General features: G+C 40.5%; 2 protein-coding genes across 2 annotated transcripts; one reads left to right on the top strand and one right to left on the bottom strand.

Moving 5' to 3' along the window:
- Window positions 1-1,206: 1,206 nt before the first annotated feature.
- Window positions 1,207-14,727, top strand: ampd3a (adenosine monophosphate deaminase 3a). The gene is made up of 15 exons (XM_063880963.1): window positions 1,207-1,279; window positions 8,969-9,191; window positions 9,330-9,510; window positions 9,696-9,861; window positions 9,955-10,174; window positions 10,309-10,438; window positions 10,572-10,766; window positions 11,063-11,194; window positions 11,277-11,440; window positions 11,544-11,670; window positions 12,053-12,216; window positions 12,705-12,825; window positions 13,488-13,661; window positions 13,752-13,862; window positions 13,963-14,727. The coding sequence occupies exons 1-15, from the start codon at window positions 1,222-1,224 to the stop codon at window positions 14,137-14,139; spliced, it is 2,343 nt and encodes a 780-aa protein (XP_063737033.1). The 5' UTR covers window positions 1,207-1,221; the 3' UTR covers window positions 14,140-14,727.
- Window positions 14,728-14,729: 2 nt separating this feature from the next.
- lyve1a (lymphatic vessel endothelial hyaluronic receptor 1a) lies at window positions 14,730-17,136 on the bottom strand. The gene is made up of 6 exons (XM_063880964.1): window positions 16,955-17,136; window positions 16,682-16,865; window positions 16,461-16,600; window positions 15,624-15,848; window positions 15,396-15,468; window positions 14,730-15,097 (listed from the first exon to the last, which is right to left on the bottom strand). The coding sequence occupies exons 1-6, from the start codon at window positions 17,034-17,036 to the stop codon at window positions 14,950-14,952; spliced, it is 852 nt and encodes a 283-aa protein (XP_063737034.1). The 5' UTR covers window positions 17,037-17,136; the 3' UTR covers window positions 14,730-14,949.
- Window positions 17,137-17,336: the final 200 nt, after the last annotated feature.

Genomic DNA, 17,336 nt, shown 5'->3' with positions numbered 1-17,336 from the left:
ATATTGCGGACAATAAAAATGATACAGACTCACAACTAAGAGTCAATCTTCCGTTGACAAGTCAGTAAGTACCCTGATAACCTGAGCTGACAGGATTAGCGTCCTAATCACAAACTCAGTCAGGTTAAATCAGTGACAGTGGGCCCCCTGCTGCTCAGGAGTTCAGGCATGCATTACTGCAAGACTGCAAGACATTTTAGGTGTTAAAGTTTGAAACAAATAAGGCTTCCAAGTGAAAACTGTCATGTTATTTGTACATGTTGGTCTATCCAATCAAATGTTCACCCTGACATTGCTGTTGTATGACTTAAAACATCCTGCAATTGAAAAAAAACATCTATAAGAGGGCAAGATCAGTCTCAAAGAAAGAAGAGACATAACAGTAATATTTCTCATATTGACCAATTTGCTAAACAAGTTCTTGTATATGCATCAATCATTTTAATACTAAAGAAGTGAAAGTGAAACAAATCACCATGATGGCTAAGCTCTAAATTTGTTAGGCTGATGTTGTTGTAATAAATTGCAGCAATGAAAGAGTTAAGGGTGGAGTGATGAGCACTGCAGGGTGGTGGATGAGATTTCATTTACTCAAGTCACAACAAGAGCACAGCATGACTTGAGTGTTTCTTTAAAGGAACATGTGCACAGTTGATACAGTTTTGAGAGACAGCAGAGCCTCAGGAGGTGAGTACGCTTATTCGACATAATGGCAGCCTAGGGTGACCACTAATGATTGACAATGAGAGGCTAACATTACTTACATCAGGTTTGTCTGACTTCAAATCCTAGATTTCAAACAAATCTCATAATCTCTCTATTAATTACGCAGTTTTGTAGTATTGTCTTTGAAATGTTGTTACTGGTTACCAGCGTATTTGTATCCATATTAAAACATATTCATTGGTGCAATAAAAAAAGATGCATCTAGACTTAAATTAGGTGTAAATACTTGTACTTTAGCAGTTTCTTAAAAATACTTCTTTTTATTATCTTTATTTTTTTCACTTTCTTTTGCAACTTATTTTCTTGGATTGTTTATGTTTGCACCACCAGACACCAAATCTAATTCCTTGTATGTAACATACCTGGCAGTAAACTTTGATTCTGATTACAGGAGATGAGTCCGACAGTAGAATCAAGGATGCTGTTTTGCTTGCAAATTGGTGAATTCCCTTGTTTTTATCTTTACTCCTCCCCAGGCCCTGGCCGCTGAGAAAGATGAGAAGAAGAGACACGCCTCTTTTAAAGCAGGAGTCAAGTCCTTGCTTGGGAAAGAGTGAGCTTCTTTATTTTCTTAGTCTCATCTCTGTCTCTCTGTAATGTAAATGGCTTTCTCTTGTGTTGTTGACCTTCCTTTCAGAAATGACTTTGACAAAGAGCCAACTTGGGTGCACAGTCATTAACAACAGTGACGTGTCTGGAAAAAAAAACAAAAAAGACAAGATAAAGACAGCAGAATACAGAGAGATACAGAAGGGCTATGAGTGGTTGGGTAATGGCCATCTCTTTTGTTCAGAGTGAGCACCATTAAGATACTCCCCACATTAGTGCCAAATAATGCCTTCTGCAGAGAGAGACTATAACTCCATTTCTCAGCCATCTGATCTGATCTTTCCTAAACCAGACACTTCGTTCAATGAGAGAAATTATCCTCTGAATGCTGGATAAAATAAGTTATTTCCTGTGTTATTGGGGCGCGGGGTTCAAGGTTCAAGGTTCAAGGCTTTATTTGTCATATGCACAGCAGATACAGCGTATATGTTGGCAATGAAAATCTTATGTCGCGTGCTCCTCCAACAACTCAACATACATGGTGCAAATAACATAAATAAAATAGTGCAAAAAGAGAGAAGAATATTTACAGTAACAACAATAAAGATTTGAGGAGGTGAAATATATACATATGTGGAATACATTGAGAGTATTTAAACACTTTACACTGTTGAATGAGGAGGTATGGACAGATGCATATATTATGTATAGCAGATGTATATGGCAGATATGTACAATATATAGATATGTGTACTATAAACAGATATGTATGGCAGATGTGTATAATATATATATATGTATGTGTGTACTATAAACAGATGTGAGTAGACATTCACACAGCTCAGGAGTTCAGTAGTCTTATAGCCTGTGGTATAAAACTGTCTCTGAGTCTGGTGGTCTTGGTCCGGATGCTGCGGTACCGTCTGCCAGACGGCAGCAGACAGAACAGATTGTTGCTGGGGTGATGGGGGTCCTTTAATATCCTACCGGCCTTCTTCCTACACCGCTGGGTGTAGAGGTCCTCCATGGATGGCAGCTCCGTCCTGGTGATGTGCTGAGCAGTTTTCACCACCCTCTGTAGAGTCTTACGGTTGAGGGCGGTGCAACTGCCATACCAGGCGGTGATGCAGCCAGTCAGGATACTCTCGATGGTGCACCTGTAGAAGTTGCAGAGTATCCTGGAGTCCATGTTGAACTTCCGCAGCCTGCGGAGGAAGAAGAGCCGCTGTCGAGCCGTCTTGGATATGACCCTGGTGTGATGTGTCCATGTCAGGTCCTCACTGATGTTTACCCCGAGGAACCTGAAGCTGCTGACTCTCTCCACAGGATTCCCGTCGATGGTGATGGGTGTGTGTGCCTCTCTCTGCCTCTTCCTGTAGTCCACAATCAGCTCCTTTGTTTTGCTGACGTTGAGATGGAGGTTGTTGTCCTGGCACCAAGATGTCAGGGCTCTGACCTCCTCTCTGTACGCCGTCTCGTCGCCGTCTGTGATCAGGCCGATGACGGTCGTGTCGTCAGCAAACTTGATGATGGTGTTGGAGCTGTGTGTGGCCACGCAGTCGTGCGTGAACAGGGAGTAGAGGAGAGGGCTGAGCACACAACCCTGAGGGGCTCCGGTGTTGAGGGTCAAGGTGGAGGATGTGATGTTCCCCATCCGCACTGCCTGGGATCTGCCCGTCAGGAAGCTCATGATCCAGTCACAGAGGGCGCTGTTGAGCCCAAGGTCCCTGAGCTTAATGATGAGCTTGGAGGGCACAATGGTGTTGAATGCTGAACTGTAGTCAATGAACAGCATTCTCACATAAGTGTTCCTCTGGTCCAGGTGGGAGAGGGCAGTGTGGAGGGTGAGGGAGATGGCATCATCCGTGGACCTGTTTGCTCTGTAGGCAAACTGCAGGGGGTCCAGTGAGTCAGGGAGGGAGGAGGTGATAAAAGTTTTGACTAACCGCTCAAAGCACTTCATGATGATGGAGGTGAGTGCAACTGGGCGGTAGTCATTCAGGCAGATGGGTTTTGTCTTTTTGGGGACAGGGACAATGATGGACTCTTTGAAGCATGTGGGGACTACAGACTGGAGCAGTGACCTATTGAAAATGTCTGTGAACACATCTGCCAGCTGAACTGCACACACCTTGAGAGCACGGCCAGGGATGCCATCAGGTCCCGGAGCCCTGTGTGCGTTGATCCTTTTCAGAGATCTACACACATCTGCACTGGTTAAAACCAGTGAGCAGGGATCCTGGGCCTTCTGTGCCTCCACAGACGGGGGCTTCTCAAAGCGTGCATAAAATGTGTTCAGTTCATCTGGGAGAGATGCAGACACTTCCTCAGCACCACTCGTTGTCCTTTTGTAGTCTGTTATTGTTTTTAGTCCAGACCACATATTTCTGGCGTTGGAGCCCTTGTAGTTCGACTCCACCTTGTCCCTGTATTGTCTTTTCGCACTGCTAATAGCTCTCCGGAGTGCATACCTGGAATTCCTGTACTCATCCAAATCACCGCCGCTGTGCGCGATGGCCCGTGCTTTAAGTTTAGCTCGGACCTCGCCGTTTATCCAGGGCTTCTCATTTGGGAATGTCCGTACAGTAATCCGCGGCACGACGTCATCGATGCATTTGCCGATGTAGCAAATGACCGCGTCAGTGTGTGTGTTTATATCGTCCTCCTCAAACACACACCACTCCGTGATGCCAAAGCAGTGGCGGAGAGCAGAGTCAGACTGCTCGGACCAACGCTGCACTGTCCTTGTCACAGGTCGGTCCCTCTTCAGTCTCTGCCGGTACACGGGGAGCAGAAGAAGAGATATGTGGTCTGACTTGCCGAAGGGGGGGGCGGGGGAGGGCTTTATATCCATGCCGGAAAGGAGTGTAAACATGGTCCAGTGTATTTCCACCGCGCGTGGGGCAGCTGACGTGCTGATAGTATTTCGGCAGGACTTTCTTCATGTTGGCTCTGTTAAAATCCCCGGCCACAATAAATGCGGCCTCTGGCCGAGAAGTCTCTGTCCTGTCGATAATCCCATACAGCTCCTCCAGCGCTGTGTTGTTGTCAGCGTGCGGCGGAACATACACTGCTGTTAGAACAACAGATGTGAACTCCCTCGGCAGATAAAAAGGCCGGCATCCGATCATGATGTGCTCTAGGCTGGGAGAACAGTCCGAAGAAATGATCTCCACATCTGAGCACCAGTTGTTGTTGATCATGAAGCAGACACCTCCTCCCTTGCTCTTCCCTGACTTTATTGTCCGGTCCTGGCGATGAATGGAGAATCCGTGTGGAACAATGGCGGCGTCCGGTATCGTGGGGTCGAGCCAAGTCTCCGTGAAAACCAAAACATTACAGGTCTTAATGTCCCGTTGAAATGCCACCCTGCTACGGAGTTCGTCCAGCTTATTATCCAGGGATTGGACATTTGCCAGAAGTAAACTCGGTAGAGGAGGCCTGTTTTCACGTTTCCTCAGCCTGACCAGGACCCCGGCCCGGGAACCTCGTGGTCTCTTCCTCCTGCGCTCCACAGGTAGAGCTCCAGCAGGTAAACACGGAGACTCTCCATTGTTTGCAGGTCGTCGTGGATTATTGCTGTCCACCAGCGACCTGATGTGTAAAAGTTGTTCTCTATCATATTGGATGATAGGGCTCGCTTGGGCGGTTTGCATGTTGCAAAAAAAGTTAAAAACAACCAACAAAGTAAAACAATAAAAACACTAAGATGTGGAGTTGTTGAGGAGCTCGAGACACGGCAGCCATCCTCGGCGCCATCTTGCTCAGAGAGTGACAATTATTATTATTATTATTATTATTTGTATTATTATTATTATTATTATTATTATTATTATTATTATTATTATTATTATTATTATTTGTAATAATAATAATAATAATTATTATTATTATTATTTGTAATAATAATAATAATTATTATTTGTATTATTATGACTATGCTGGTTAAACAGCACAAGAACCAAAAATGCTAAAATAGCTGTAAATAATTGTCATTTATGTAAACAATCAGTCTGGTCACTGACCACAGAAATAGAAATACAATTCATTCTGCAGCTCTGCATCATGTAGAGATAACAAATTGGAGGTATTTGTCTTTGCTTTCACAAAAAATTGGAGTCTGAGTGTAAAGTAGCATAATACATTCTGAGGGCGAATACCTGCTTGTGATGCGTTTTTACCACAGAAGTAGAGAGTCTTCTCTTCCTCTCCCCTTTGTGTGCACACTGGGTTCATGTGCGATTTTGTCTAAAGGAAGGAGTGGGGGGGGGGAGGAAAAGAGAGCACAAGAGATAAATAGAGCAGAAAGCCGCAGGCTCTGTCCAGTCTGAGTATGGCCCTATCTTTGTTGACAGCATGTTTTGACTTTCTCTCAGGATTAGTTGCTCTGTTGACAGAGCCACTGGCTCCTTAAAATAGACTGAGATGTGCAGTCAGGAAAACAAAACCATAACTGCATGACACTGTAGACTCATAGATTGACTGGGTGAGACCCAGGTAGATGAAGGTGCCACTAAATTTGTACAGTGCTTCCCTGTGTCCAACCTGAGATGACAACACCCCCAGATATAGCTATGAGCGGCACTGAAGGTAAGTGCAGAACTGATGCAAGGTATATAGATGTAATACAATATAATGGGCAAAATGTCAAGTCTGTTTTTCTTTGCAACACTGCACATCACCTTTTATCGTAAGCAAATGGTCAACCAAAAGGAGTGTGCAGCTGAGATGATCAGTGACAACATTAGACAGCATACGTGGGGGAGATCACTAGTGCAGAGCAGCTTGGACTAAATGACCCAACAAGGGCAAGTTTGCAAATATCTAAATGATTTGCGTTACATTAACGCACGGCTTGGGACTGCATATTGCACCATTTTTGTAATACTTCGTACTGTTAACCTTTGCACAATCCTGCATAAAATTCTAATTTCTGAAAACTGCCCAGCTCAGGTTTGATTCTGATATATTAACTTGATGTCCAATAGTATTTTTTTTTATAGATTTGTGCTGATTTTTCTCAATTTATAATTCAATTACTTTAAGTGTATCTCAAAAAAGAGAATTTATTGTATGTAAAACATCTCCAACCTTGTTATTATTCAGAACGTATGTATTCAATTCAACTTACTACAAATGAATTATTCCATGTATGTATAAATTATTAAATGATTAAATAAATAATACAACCTTAGAAAGACAGAACAAAATAGAAAAAACGATAACAATCAGCATCGTTGATATCAGCGTTAATAGTTGTCATGGTAACGGGCAAGGATGTGCTATGCTAACAGTCATGACTTGTATAGCTTTACATATCTATTGTAAGCTTTAAACAATTCATTTAACCCGGAACAGCTGCCAAATATATTGAGGTGAATTTACCAGAGGCAACACATCACTGGTAGGGCTAAGATAACGCTAAGCTAAAACTTGTAGGGAAGTGCATGCAAGCGCAGTAACGATCACTAACGTTAGCATCATGTTAACGTTCCTAGCTGTAGCTTTATTAGTAAGTTGGTTGAAACTGGCCAAAAGCTTATTTTCCACCAAAACGTTAATCGTTACCACTTAGTAAGTGGCTTGATCAGATCATAGACTTTATATTAAAAGGGTTAGGCTAAGCTAACGTTAGCCGCACAGCTCACAATGATTTTAGGCTATGTTTCAAGTTTCAAGGTTTTATTGGTCATATGCACAGCATATACAACGTTGGCAATGAAAATCTTATGTCCCATGCTCCTCCAACAGCTCAACATACATGGTGCAAATAAGATAAATAAAATAGTGCAAAAAGAGAGAAGAATATTTACAATAACAACAATAAAGATTTGAGGATGTGAAATACATACATATGTGGCATACATTGAAAGTATTTAAATACTTTACACTGTTGAATGAGGAGGTATACACAGATGCATATATTATGTATAACAGATGTATATAATATATGTGTGTATTATAAACAGATATGTATGTCAGATGTGTATAATATATATATATATATATGTAGGCTATGTGTGTACTATAAACAGATGTGAGTAGACATTCACAGAGCTCAGGAGTTCAGCAGTCTTATAGCCTGTGGTATAAAACTGTCTCTGAGTCTGGTGGTCTTGGTCCGGATGCTGCGGTACCGTCTGCCAGACGGCAGCAGATAGAACAGATTGTTGCTGGGGTGATGGGGGTCCTTTAATATCCTACCGGCCTTCTTCCTACACCGCTGGGTGTAGAGGTCCTCCATGGATGGCAGCTCCATCCTGGTGATGTGCTGAGCAGTTTTCACCACCCTCTGTAGAGTCTTACGGTTGAGGGCGGTGCAACTGCCATACCAGGCGGTGATGCAGCCAGTCAGGATACTCTCGATGGTGCACCTATAGAAGTTGCAGAGTATCCTGGAGTCCATGTTGAACTTCCGCAGCCTGCGGAGGAAGAAGAGCCGCTGTCGAGCCGTCTTGGATATGACAGCGGCTCTTCTTGTGGTTAGTAGGTTAACTTATTTCAAAGGTCCGGAGATGGGTGTTTAAAAACAGGTTAATTTTCTTTGCTTTTTATAAATAAATAAAAAAGAAGTTTGTAGTGTTTGTTTGTATATCCAGTTTTTGTTGAGTATCTACTTCCTTTCTAGCTGTCTTATAGACACTTTATATTTTTATTTTACAGATTTACTTAACAACATCTTATTCCACTTTCTGTTCCAACCTGACTTATGGCATGATTTAATTAATTGTTTGATTGTTTGTTTGATTCATATTACTAGGCTACTTTTCACCTAATGATACATTTAGCAATGATTTTGGTGATTCCATTAGTCAATTAATTTGATAAGTTCCCTTAAATCTTCTATATTGAGAGCCATACAGCATTGCTGGGAAACAGAAACTCCCTTTGGAAAAGTTCCCACAATACACCACCTCATATTAAGTGAATGCAGGCCTGAGGAATATTTTTTTCATGTTCCCATGATGTGCCACATAAATCTGGAAAAAGGACCTTGGGTACATAGGGAATTATCCCACTTGAAAGGGCACCTGACTGTGAGAAAAAGACATAAAAGTATTTGTTTCACAGCATTTATTTCAGGGTGTGAGAGAGGATAATTAATAATAGATAAGGCAATCATTTCTAGATCAATACAGATTTAAGAGCCTATCCATTTCCATAGTGCTTTTGGAGTGTTGATGTGGAGCCATAAAGCATTGCTTAATATGAAACCATTTTAGAAAAGGTTAAAGAGTAAAAAGTACAAGAAGCAACAACAGAAAAAAGGAAGAAAAGATATCTGAATAAGCAAATAATGGCCATCATCAACAAATCGAGATATTGTTATGAAGATAATGAAAGTTATGGTGAAATGATTTGGCTGAGATTTGTTAACATTACATTCACAATTCTTTATGGGTTTGAGTTCAAATAAAACTCGATATAACTCTTTTAAGTTTTTAAAAGTCAGCTTGTAAGATATGAAGAACAATTCACACAGAGCACTCCAGATGCTGATGCCGTGCAGCAGTAAGTTGTTGAATGTCATGCACCCATATCCTTTCACAGGTAGATTTGCTGTTTACAAAACAGAACAAACTGGGCAGAGCAAGTAGAGCAAGACCTGATAAAGAGGGCAGATCCTGTTTGTATTCTATTATTCCATGTCACTGTCACTAGTCATTTTACTGTCGCTTCTACCTTCTTGCAGACATGCCTCGTCAATTCCCAAAGGTAACTCTGAGTGAGGCAGATGAGGTGAAACAAATGCTAGCAGAGAAAGTATATGCATCAGCGCTAAAGGAAGAAGACCACAAGGATGCCTTATCACTGTTCACCATGCCTGAGGATTGCCCGATTGGCCTACAGCAAGCCAAGGAGCATGAACTGCTCAAGGAGCTGGCAGAGCAACAGTCGGAGGAGAGTACTAAGAGGTAGGCCCTGCTGTTGGTCTGGCAGAGGATGTTGTCATCAATCAGATAAATGTCACAAATGTAATTCTTTGAACAAATGTATCATGACTTTTGGGAGACTCACAGTAGCTTATATTAACTATATCATTTATTTTACAGAAGGAAAAGCTTGAAGATGATTCGTTCTCAGTCAATGTCCCTGCAGATCCCCGTGAATACAGACTTTAAGCGGTCAGCGACAGTCACGCCTTACATGTCGCCAAGCTCCACTTGCTCATCAGTGCAAGAAAACAGCCCGGATTACCAGAGGGTCACAATAAGTGGGGACTACTGTGCTGGAGTAAGTACTTTAAAACATAAATGTGTGAGTCTCCGTAAGAGAAATGTATGATATTGCAGCTTCACATAGTCTATAATCAAAGTTCCCATATAATTATTGTCATGTTAACAGAATTTTGAAATGAGATGGTTTTAATAAGATAACAGTTGAGATTGATTAATGTGACATGTCCATTCCCCATTCAGATAACAGTGGAGGATTATGAACAGGCAGCCAAAAGTCTGTTTAAGGCTCTGCTTATTCGTGAGAAATACTCAAAGCTAGCGTATCATAGATTCTGCAGAACCACAGCCAAGTTCCTCCGCGGCACTGAGAACATTAAATGGAGCGAAGAAGACGAGGTCCTACCAGGTTTGGAGTGTATAGCATTATTGTAAATAAAACCCTCCCCGTTGTCTTATTCTGGTTTATACAACAATAACAGAAACATGTTGTGGCCTCCAGATATGTGCCCGTGTCCAAAAGCTGGGGAAGATCCATACATCATGGAGGACATCCTGGAGAATCTGAACTATGAGCTGAAGATGAAGGATGGGATAGTTTATGTGTATGACAATGCCAAGGCTCTGAGAGAAAACCATCCCCATGACCTACCCTACCCAGACTTAGAGACATTTGCCATAGACCTTGGTCAAGTGCTGGCAATGATTGCAGATGGACCCACGTAAGTTTCCAAAACAAAAAGACGTTACAGCTATGCTGGTTGAATAAACAGCCCTGGTTGTTAAACTGGTTGTTGCCACTGAAGCAAGCATTACTGAGTTACACTTATTGAACTGAAGCCCACTCTGTTCTCAGGAAGACTTACTGTCACAGACGACTCAATTTTTTGACCTCGAAGTTCTATCTCCATGAGATGCTCAATGAGATGGCTGAGCTAAAGGAACTCAAAAGTGTGCCTCATAGAGATTTCTACAATGTTCGGAAGGTTAGAGTTCTATCGTTTGTAATCCAATATATTGCCTCTTTTCAGTACATATTAACACTTTGTTGAAAAGAAAAAGAAGGTAAGAAAAGTGTGTTTCTTAACCCTCAACTTGTCCATTGTTTTTTCCTCTCAGGTGGACACGCATATTCATGCAGCTGCCTGCATGTCTCAGAAACACCTGCTGACCTTTATCCAGGAAACATATAAGACTGATTCTGACCGTGTGGTGTTAGAAAAGGCCGGACAAAAGTTGACCCTAAAGCAGGTTTTCCTCTGCCTCAATAAGGACCCCTATGACCTTACTGTGGACTCTCTGGATGTACATGCTGTAAGAGAAGCAGACATTTCCACAATGTTTTAGCATTTGGTTCTCATAAACATGTTTTAGTTCTGTGTTTATTTTAAACATGTTGAAATGGCTAGGAACATGTTTAAACTTTTTGTCAGAATGTTTTTATAAACAATTCATAATGCTACTGTCAAAAACTCCTCTGCTAGTGACAATTCCTTCACTCACTCTTGTGTTACATAATTTGTGCTGGTAAATTCCAGTATTTGTTGGTGCTTTTCAAGACTCTAAACTTTGGGTTCACAATTATACCGTGTAATTTCTAAACTGTACAGGGGAGACATACCTTCCACCGGTTTGATAAATTCAACTCAAAGTATAATCCAGTGGGAGCCAGTGAACTACGTGAAATCTTCCTGAAAACCGACAACTACATGAATGGAGAGTATTTTGCAAGTATCATAAAGGTATCATATATTGAACTCATATAATTTAAATAACAACCTTTTCAATTACTGTTTAGCACACTCTATTTCTCAACTTTAACAGGAAGTGGCCCACGACCTGGAGGAGAGTAAGTACCAGCATGCAGAGCCACGGGTTTCCATCTACGGGCGCTCTCCAGAGGAGTGGGACTGTCTGTCTAAGTGGTTTATCAACCACAAAGTGTACTCTCCAAACATGAGGTGGATCATTCAAGTACCCAGAATCTAGTGAGTGCTACAGACTACAATTCAGCCTTATAATTAAAAATATTGTCTTGAAATATCTTGACATTTGTGCCAAATTATAACACAATGTTTTCATTTGTTTCAGCGATATTTTTAAGGAAAAGAAGCTGGTACCTAATTTCTCTAAGATGCTAGAGAACATATTCCTTCCTCTATTTGAGGCCACTGTTAACCCACAGAAGCACAAACACCTTCATGTTTTCCTCAAATATGTAAGATGTTTTAACAGTATCAATGAGAAAGCAACATTGAAAATCTTTTATTGTAGCGGCATAATCATTAAAAAAAAAGTATAGTTCATCTTATCAACGTTAGATGCCCAGAAAAACACAGCGCAAAATATGACAATGGTTGAAACATGTTTGCTTTTGTAATAATTAAATCATTTAATATACATGTATTACATGTTCTTCTATTTTGGAGTGTCTGGATTTTCTTCTTGTTTAACCTTTTTCTGATGAGTATCTTCATAGTTAGGAATTTTCAGTAAGAGAAAACAAATAACTAACATGTGTGGCATAATTAAACAATATGCATCGATCATACTTAATAAAACCATCCCAGTACTTAATGCCTGTACTATTTTCTGTACAGGTGTCGGGGTTTGACAGTGTTGACGATGAGTCCAAACACAGCGATCACATGTTCTCCTTCAGGAGCCCAAAGCCCGAAGAGTGGACAGCAGATGACAACCCTCCCTACAGCTACTACATCTTCCACATGTACGCAAACATCATGGTTCTCAACAACCTCAGAAAGTAAGCACTAATGCCTTTTTCTTCGACATAATACAAATTTCATCATTAAAGGAGAGTGCATTGCCTTAGGCTGATGGAGAAGTGTTTGAAAATCCTACAGGGAAGAAGTAATGAATAAATCAAAGGAAAGTGAACTGAACTACCAAAAACTCATAGCTGATGAGAGCGAAGGTGGAGAAAGTACTAATCAAGCATTAAAATGTAGTTTATAAAATATACTTTGAATAGGTACTCTCACTGCAAATGTACAATATTTGTACATGAATGTTAGTGGTGCAATACAAGTACTTTAAAACTGTACCTCAGTACAGTAGGTCAGTAAATGTATTCGTTAAATTGTCCACCAGTGGTAAGACTAAGAGTAACTAGTACATCTCAATATGCATTACAGCCAATATCTATAAATATAAATATGATGAACATTGATCATTAGAAGCGATACTGTATGATTGACTCTTATATTGATGGCCCTTCGGTGTTCTCTACAGAGAGCGTGGACTGAGCACCTTCCAGTTTCGCCCCCACTGCGGAGAAGCTGGATCAATCACTCACCTGGTCTCTGCCTTTCTCACGTCAGACAACATCTCACATGGACTCAACTTGAAGAAGGTACTTCAGATTTGTTAAAAGGATATTCAGGATGCTTCCTGCAGAATCTATGAAGATTCCTTAGTAATCCTTCTCAGTGCAGAGAGGGGGTAAAATGGGGCTGCTGCTGTGTGGGCTCAGCCCAGCCAAAGATCAATAATGAGACAGGCTTCTATGCTTTGATCCACTTTCAGAATCCATTACAGTAGACCAAAATAGCAAACACAATTTGAGAATGCTGAAGAGTGTTTCACACGATTACTCTTGTCTCTAGACCAAAAGGCAACTTAATCGATACTGAAAGTAACTTAATTCTTGTCACTGTTTGTTGGTTAGGGAGCACATTTCTTATCAGTTTGTGTTTTGTAACCGAAGAACTGAAAATCTGAGAACTGTAGGAGAGAAAGTTAGAAGTTTAAATTTCTGGTTGATGGACAGTGATGTGATGTTCTTGAAAAAAGGATGGGACCAACTACACTGATTGATTATAAGATGTTATATATTTACATATTCTAAAAAAAACCCTCAACATTTTAGCTTTTAGTCTCATACTTATATTTGTCTAGAACAAGCATCTTTTCCTTCATGTTATCCGTCTCATGTTGTATGGATGCCTGCCACTCTTTGTGTTTGTCTGTCAGGGCAGTATTTATGTATTTCTTTCAAACTGAATGTTCCCTCAGAGCCCTGTGCTGCAGTACCTGTACTACCTGGCCCAGGTGCCAATTGCAATGTCTCCACTCAGCAACAACAGCCTGTTCCTGGAATACTCCAAAAATCCTCTCAGAGAGTTTCTGCACAAAGGCCTGTGTGTGTCTCTGTCCACAGATGACCCCATGCAGTTCCACTACACCAAGGTAAAGAGAAACTGATACACTGGAAATGCAATGTTTATAGATCAATATGTCTATGCAATGATATGCATTTTCTGTGTGTTCTGATTTTAGGAACCACTGATGGAGGAGTACGCTATTGCAGCTCAGCTGTGGAAACTCAGCACCTGTGATGTCTGTGAGATAGCCAGAAACAGTGTGCTGCAAAGTGGACTCTCCCACCAGGTAAGGGCACCTCTTTTTCTTATTTTTTCTGCTTTATCACATTTTATTCAACATTGATTCTATTTTCATCCCACTGATTTACCTTGTTGTTTGTTTGCAGGATAAGTGCCACTTCTTAGGAGTGAACTATCTGAAAGATGGACCTGAAGGGAACGATATCCGCAGAAGCAACGTTGCCCAGATCCGCATGGCCTACAGACACGAGACGCTGTGCAATGAACTCAGCTTCATAGTGGATGCAGTGAAGTCTGATGCCATGAACTCCCAGTATGATTAAAATATCACATTAGACAGTATCCAAGCATGCCGAGTTCTCAGTAATCACATTTAACTTCATTTTGAAAAGGGCCAAAGAGTACCTGTGATGATTCAATGAAACTATAATACCCTTAAAATTGAAAAGCAATGCTTAGCCTGTTACAAGAAGCATGCTTTGGATGACTCATGGCACTTTGGTCCTCAAAGGTTAGGACAAAACCTTTTGAGGGCCAAGTCCACTATGTATAAGCAACTGTAACTTGCACTCTATTTTATGAAGGGGGTTATGTCATAGAAGAATACAGTTGAAATTTATTTTGAAGTTACTGTTTACACTGTACATCAGACATGAGAACACTTAAGGTTGAGAGAGCATTACACAAAGCTTGGGGAAACTCCGGGGAGATAACAGATGATGTCTGGTACATTTCCTCTGTCTCACTTAAATGGCCTTTCTTAAAATGATTTGGAAAGATATCAATATTTATATTCTGGGAGATACCAAAATTCATAAAGACAAGTCCCTTTTAATGCTTGAAGTTGTTGTAGAAATGCTGCATTAACACATGTGTTTGTATACTAAAGAATAAAAAGTCTTCAGTCTTCACAGTGATTGCATAGCACACATTGCCATCTACTGGCTAAACTGCACCATTTAATAACATCAGATGATTAAAAAAACACACACACACTGACAGTATGTAACATTTACAAAATATAAACGCCCTTAAAGGCCACTATTTCACAGAACTTTTACAAAAAAACAAAAAAGTGTATTACATATTAGTTGTCCATTGAGGGCTTCTCAAAGATATCTCATCAGAAATGTTTAACTTGCATTTTCTTCCACTTCTATACTCTCTTCTTCCTGTGCAGCCTCCTCTGTTTTCTCTGTTTTCTCCTCACACGTCCACTCTACCGTCTGGATGTACTCTTGTGTCTGCTTTATGTCGGTTCTCACTGCTGGACTTCTTCTCCTTTTTACAGAGATAAAGAAACAAATCATACAATGCACTTATAGATGTATATAATAACAAAGGAAAAACATGATTTGATATGCACTGCCTGAAATGTTATACAGACGAGGGATGCTTTATCTTATCAGTTCATCCCCCGCTTTTAAGTCATGATATACAATGTAGCTTCTTTGAGTAGTGCTATTGTATATAGAGCTCGCTCAAGACAAATTCAATCCAGATAGCATAATCAATCCACAACAGATCTGTCTTCAAGCCTCAGTTTTATGTAGAGTATACTCATAGGAAAACTACTCACAGTTTGATGAATGCAATGATGATCATTAGGATAAGGAAAAGGCCACAAGTCGAGGTGATGATTATTGCCTTTGCTGGAACGATAAAACATAACATGGTAAATACACAAGTCATTCATAACAACAAAAATCACATTTAAATGCTTATGATTAAAGAAAATTGAGTAGTATCAACTGAATATGTCAAAAAGTTCACAGTGTTTATTCCCTTGTGAACAAAATGCTCGTACCTCCAGCAGAGCTTTTTGAGCTGCCCACAAACAGGGCTAGTTCTGCCCCATAGTCTGTGGTTGTTGGAGTTGAGGAGGAAAAAGAAAGGGAAAGGGTGGAGGAAGACGTAGAGTGTGTGGTCTGGCTGGAGCTTGCTGCTCTAGAAGGGGACTGAGTTTGCCCCGAGAAATCCGTCCTGCCTGAAGGGCTATCAGTTGTTGCATCCTGCAATTGTGTCGCTGCATCTGCATTTACACAAAGTCCATGAGAGATAAGATAAGAGTTAGCGCATATCATTTGATAAATGTATGTTTACTAGAAATCCTTTCTGCCCCCCTTATGGAACTATGTACTGATAGCCATGTCCTTGTACAGGGGTCTTGACATTGTGCAGGAACATTTTAAAAAGCCATTTCTCTTTCACATGGTTGGGTTTCTGGAAGTAAAGGTATATATTTGTTTTGTTAAGTCTTTATGGAGGGTTAAACAAACCTATACTGTTTTATAAAATCTAGTATAACAATTAATTCTCATGAATTATGGAGCAAAGTAGTTTTCTATTCAGAATCAGAATATCTTTATTGGTCCCACAGGGAGGAAATTTACATTTGTTACAACAAGTAAAGTGATGGGTATTAAAACAAGTTATGTAAGATGAACAAAAGACTGCAGGTAAACCAGAATACTGTTCAAATGTAAATCAATGTTGTCCCTTTGCAAGGACTATTCATTCACACTAATGTGAGCGAATATCTTCTAATGTTTGTTTTGTTTAAAGAGCTGGTGGTTTGATATCTTCAATGAACTGTTGTCTCTTAGTTTTAGGTGTAAAGCACTGTAAAAAAAATATGTCCTACCTGATTCATTGAAACAAAACACATCCAACTTTTTTGTAACATAGGCTCGCCATGTCACCAAGCCGGTCTGGTTTTTTCCACACATAGAAAGGGCCTTGATGCGGGGAATGACTGCAAAATGTTCATCAATCCATCCAAATCTGAGAAAAAACATAAAAATAACATTAGACACTTTTCATTTCAACTCCACTTATATGACTGAGGTGATCATTTCTTCTCACCTGCATGTTTCGAGACCTCTATTGAGAGCTTCCTCTACTTGTGCCTTTGAGGCGATTTCAACCCCGAGGGACAAGCAGACATTCCGAGCTTCAACAACATTGTAGAAGTACATAGGCTGGTTGAGGTCATTCAAGTGACTAACCTGAAATACTCCAGCAACACTTTGAATTTCTTCTGGAAAAACTGGAGAACATAAAACATATTCAGACTTCAAGTTATTAAAAAACAAGATCTGATTTGACAAATTAATAAATAATGCTTGAAAATCTTACCTCTAATGTGGCTTGTGTCAATGTTATAATCAGAGATGACTGGAGTAATTGAAAACACTAATGTGATGCAGAGCCAGATCATATTTATGACCGGTCAGAGTTGAGTTGGATGAATGCAGTGGGATGACAAGTGATGCACGGTTTATGCGCCTCTAAGCCAAATGACAGGGTTAAATAGGGCTGATTTTGTCCACTGGGGTGTGTGGAAGAGGAAAAGGAAGAGGGAAGTACCTCTCACGGGTCACATCAAGAGTCATCATATGTTCTAGGAGCAGGGCCCAGGAGACCAAGAGATTAAATAAAATGTCAACAAGAGATAAAGCCACAGAAATTCAGTCAATTTATGTTTAAGGAGTCATTTAATATGATCTAAACAGGGTTG

This window comes from Eleginops maclovinus, chromosome 4 (genome assembly GCF_036324505.1).
Source record: "Eleginops maclovinus isolate JMC-PN-2008 ecotype Puerto Natales chromosome 4, JC_Emac_rtc_rv5, whole genome shotgun sequence".
Lineage (NCBI taxonomy): Eukaryota > Metazoa > Chordata > Actinopteri > Perciformes > Eleginopidae > Eleginops > Eleginops maclovinus.
Note: the sequence above shows the minus strand (reverse complement) of the source record. Positions and strands in the feature narration are given on the sequence as shown.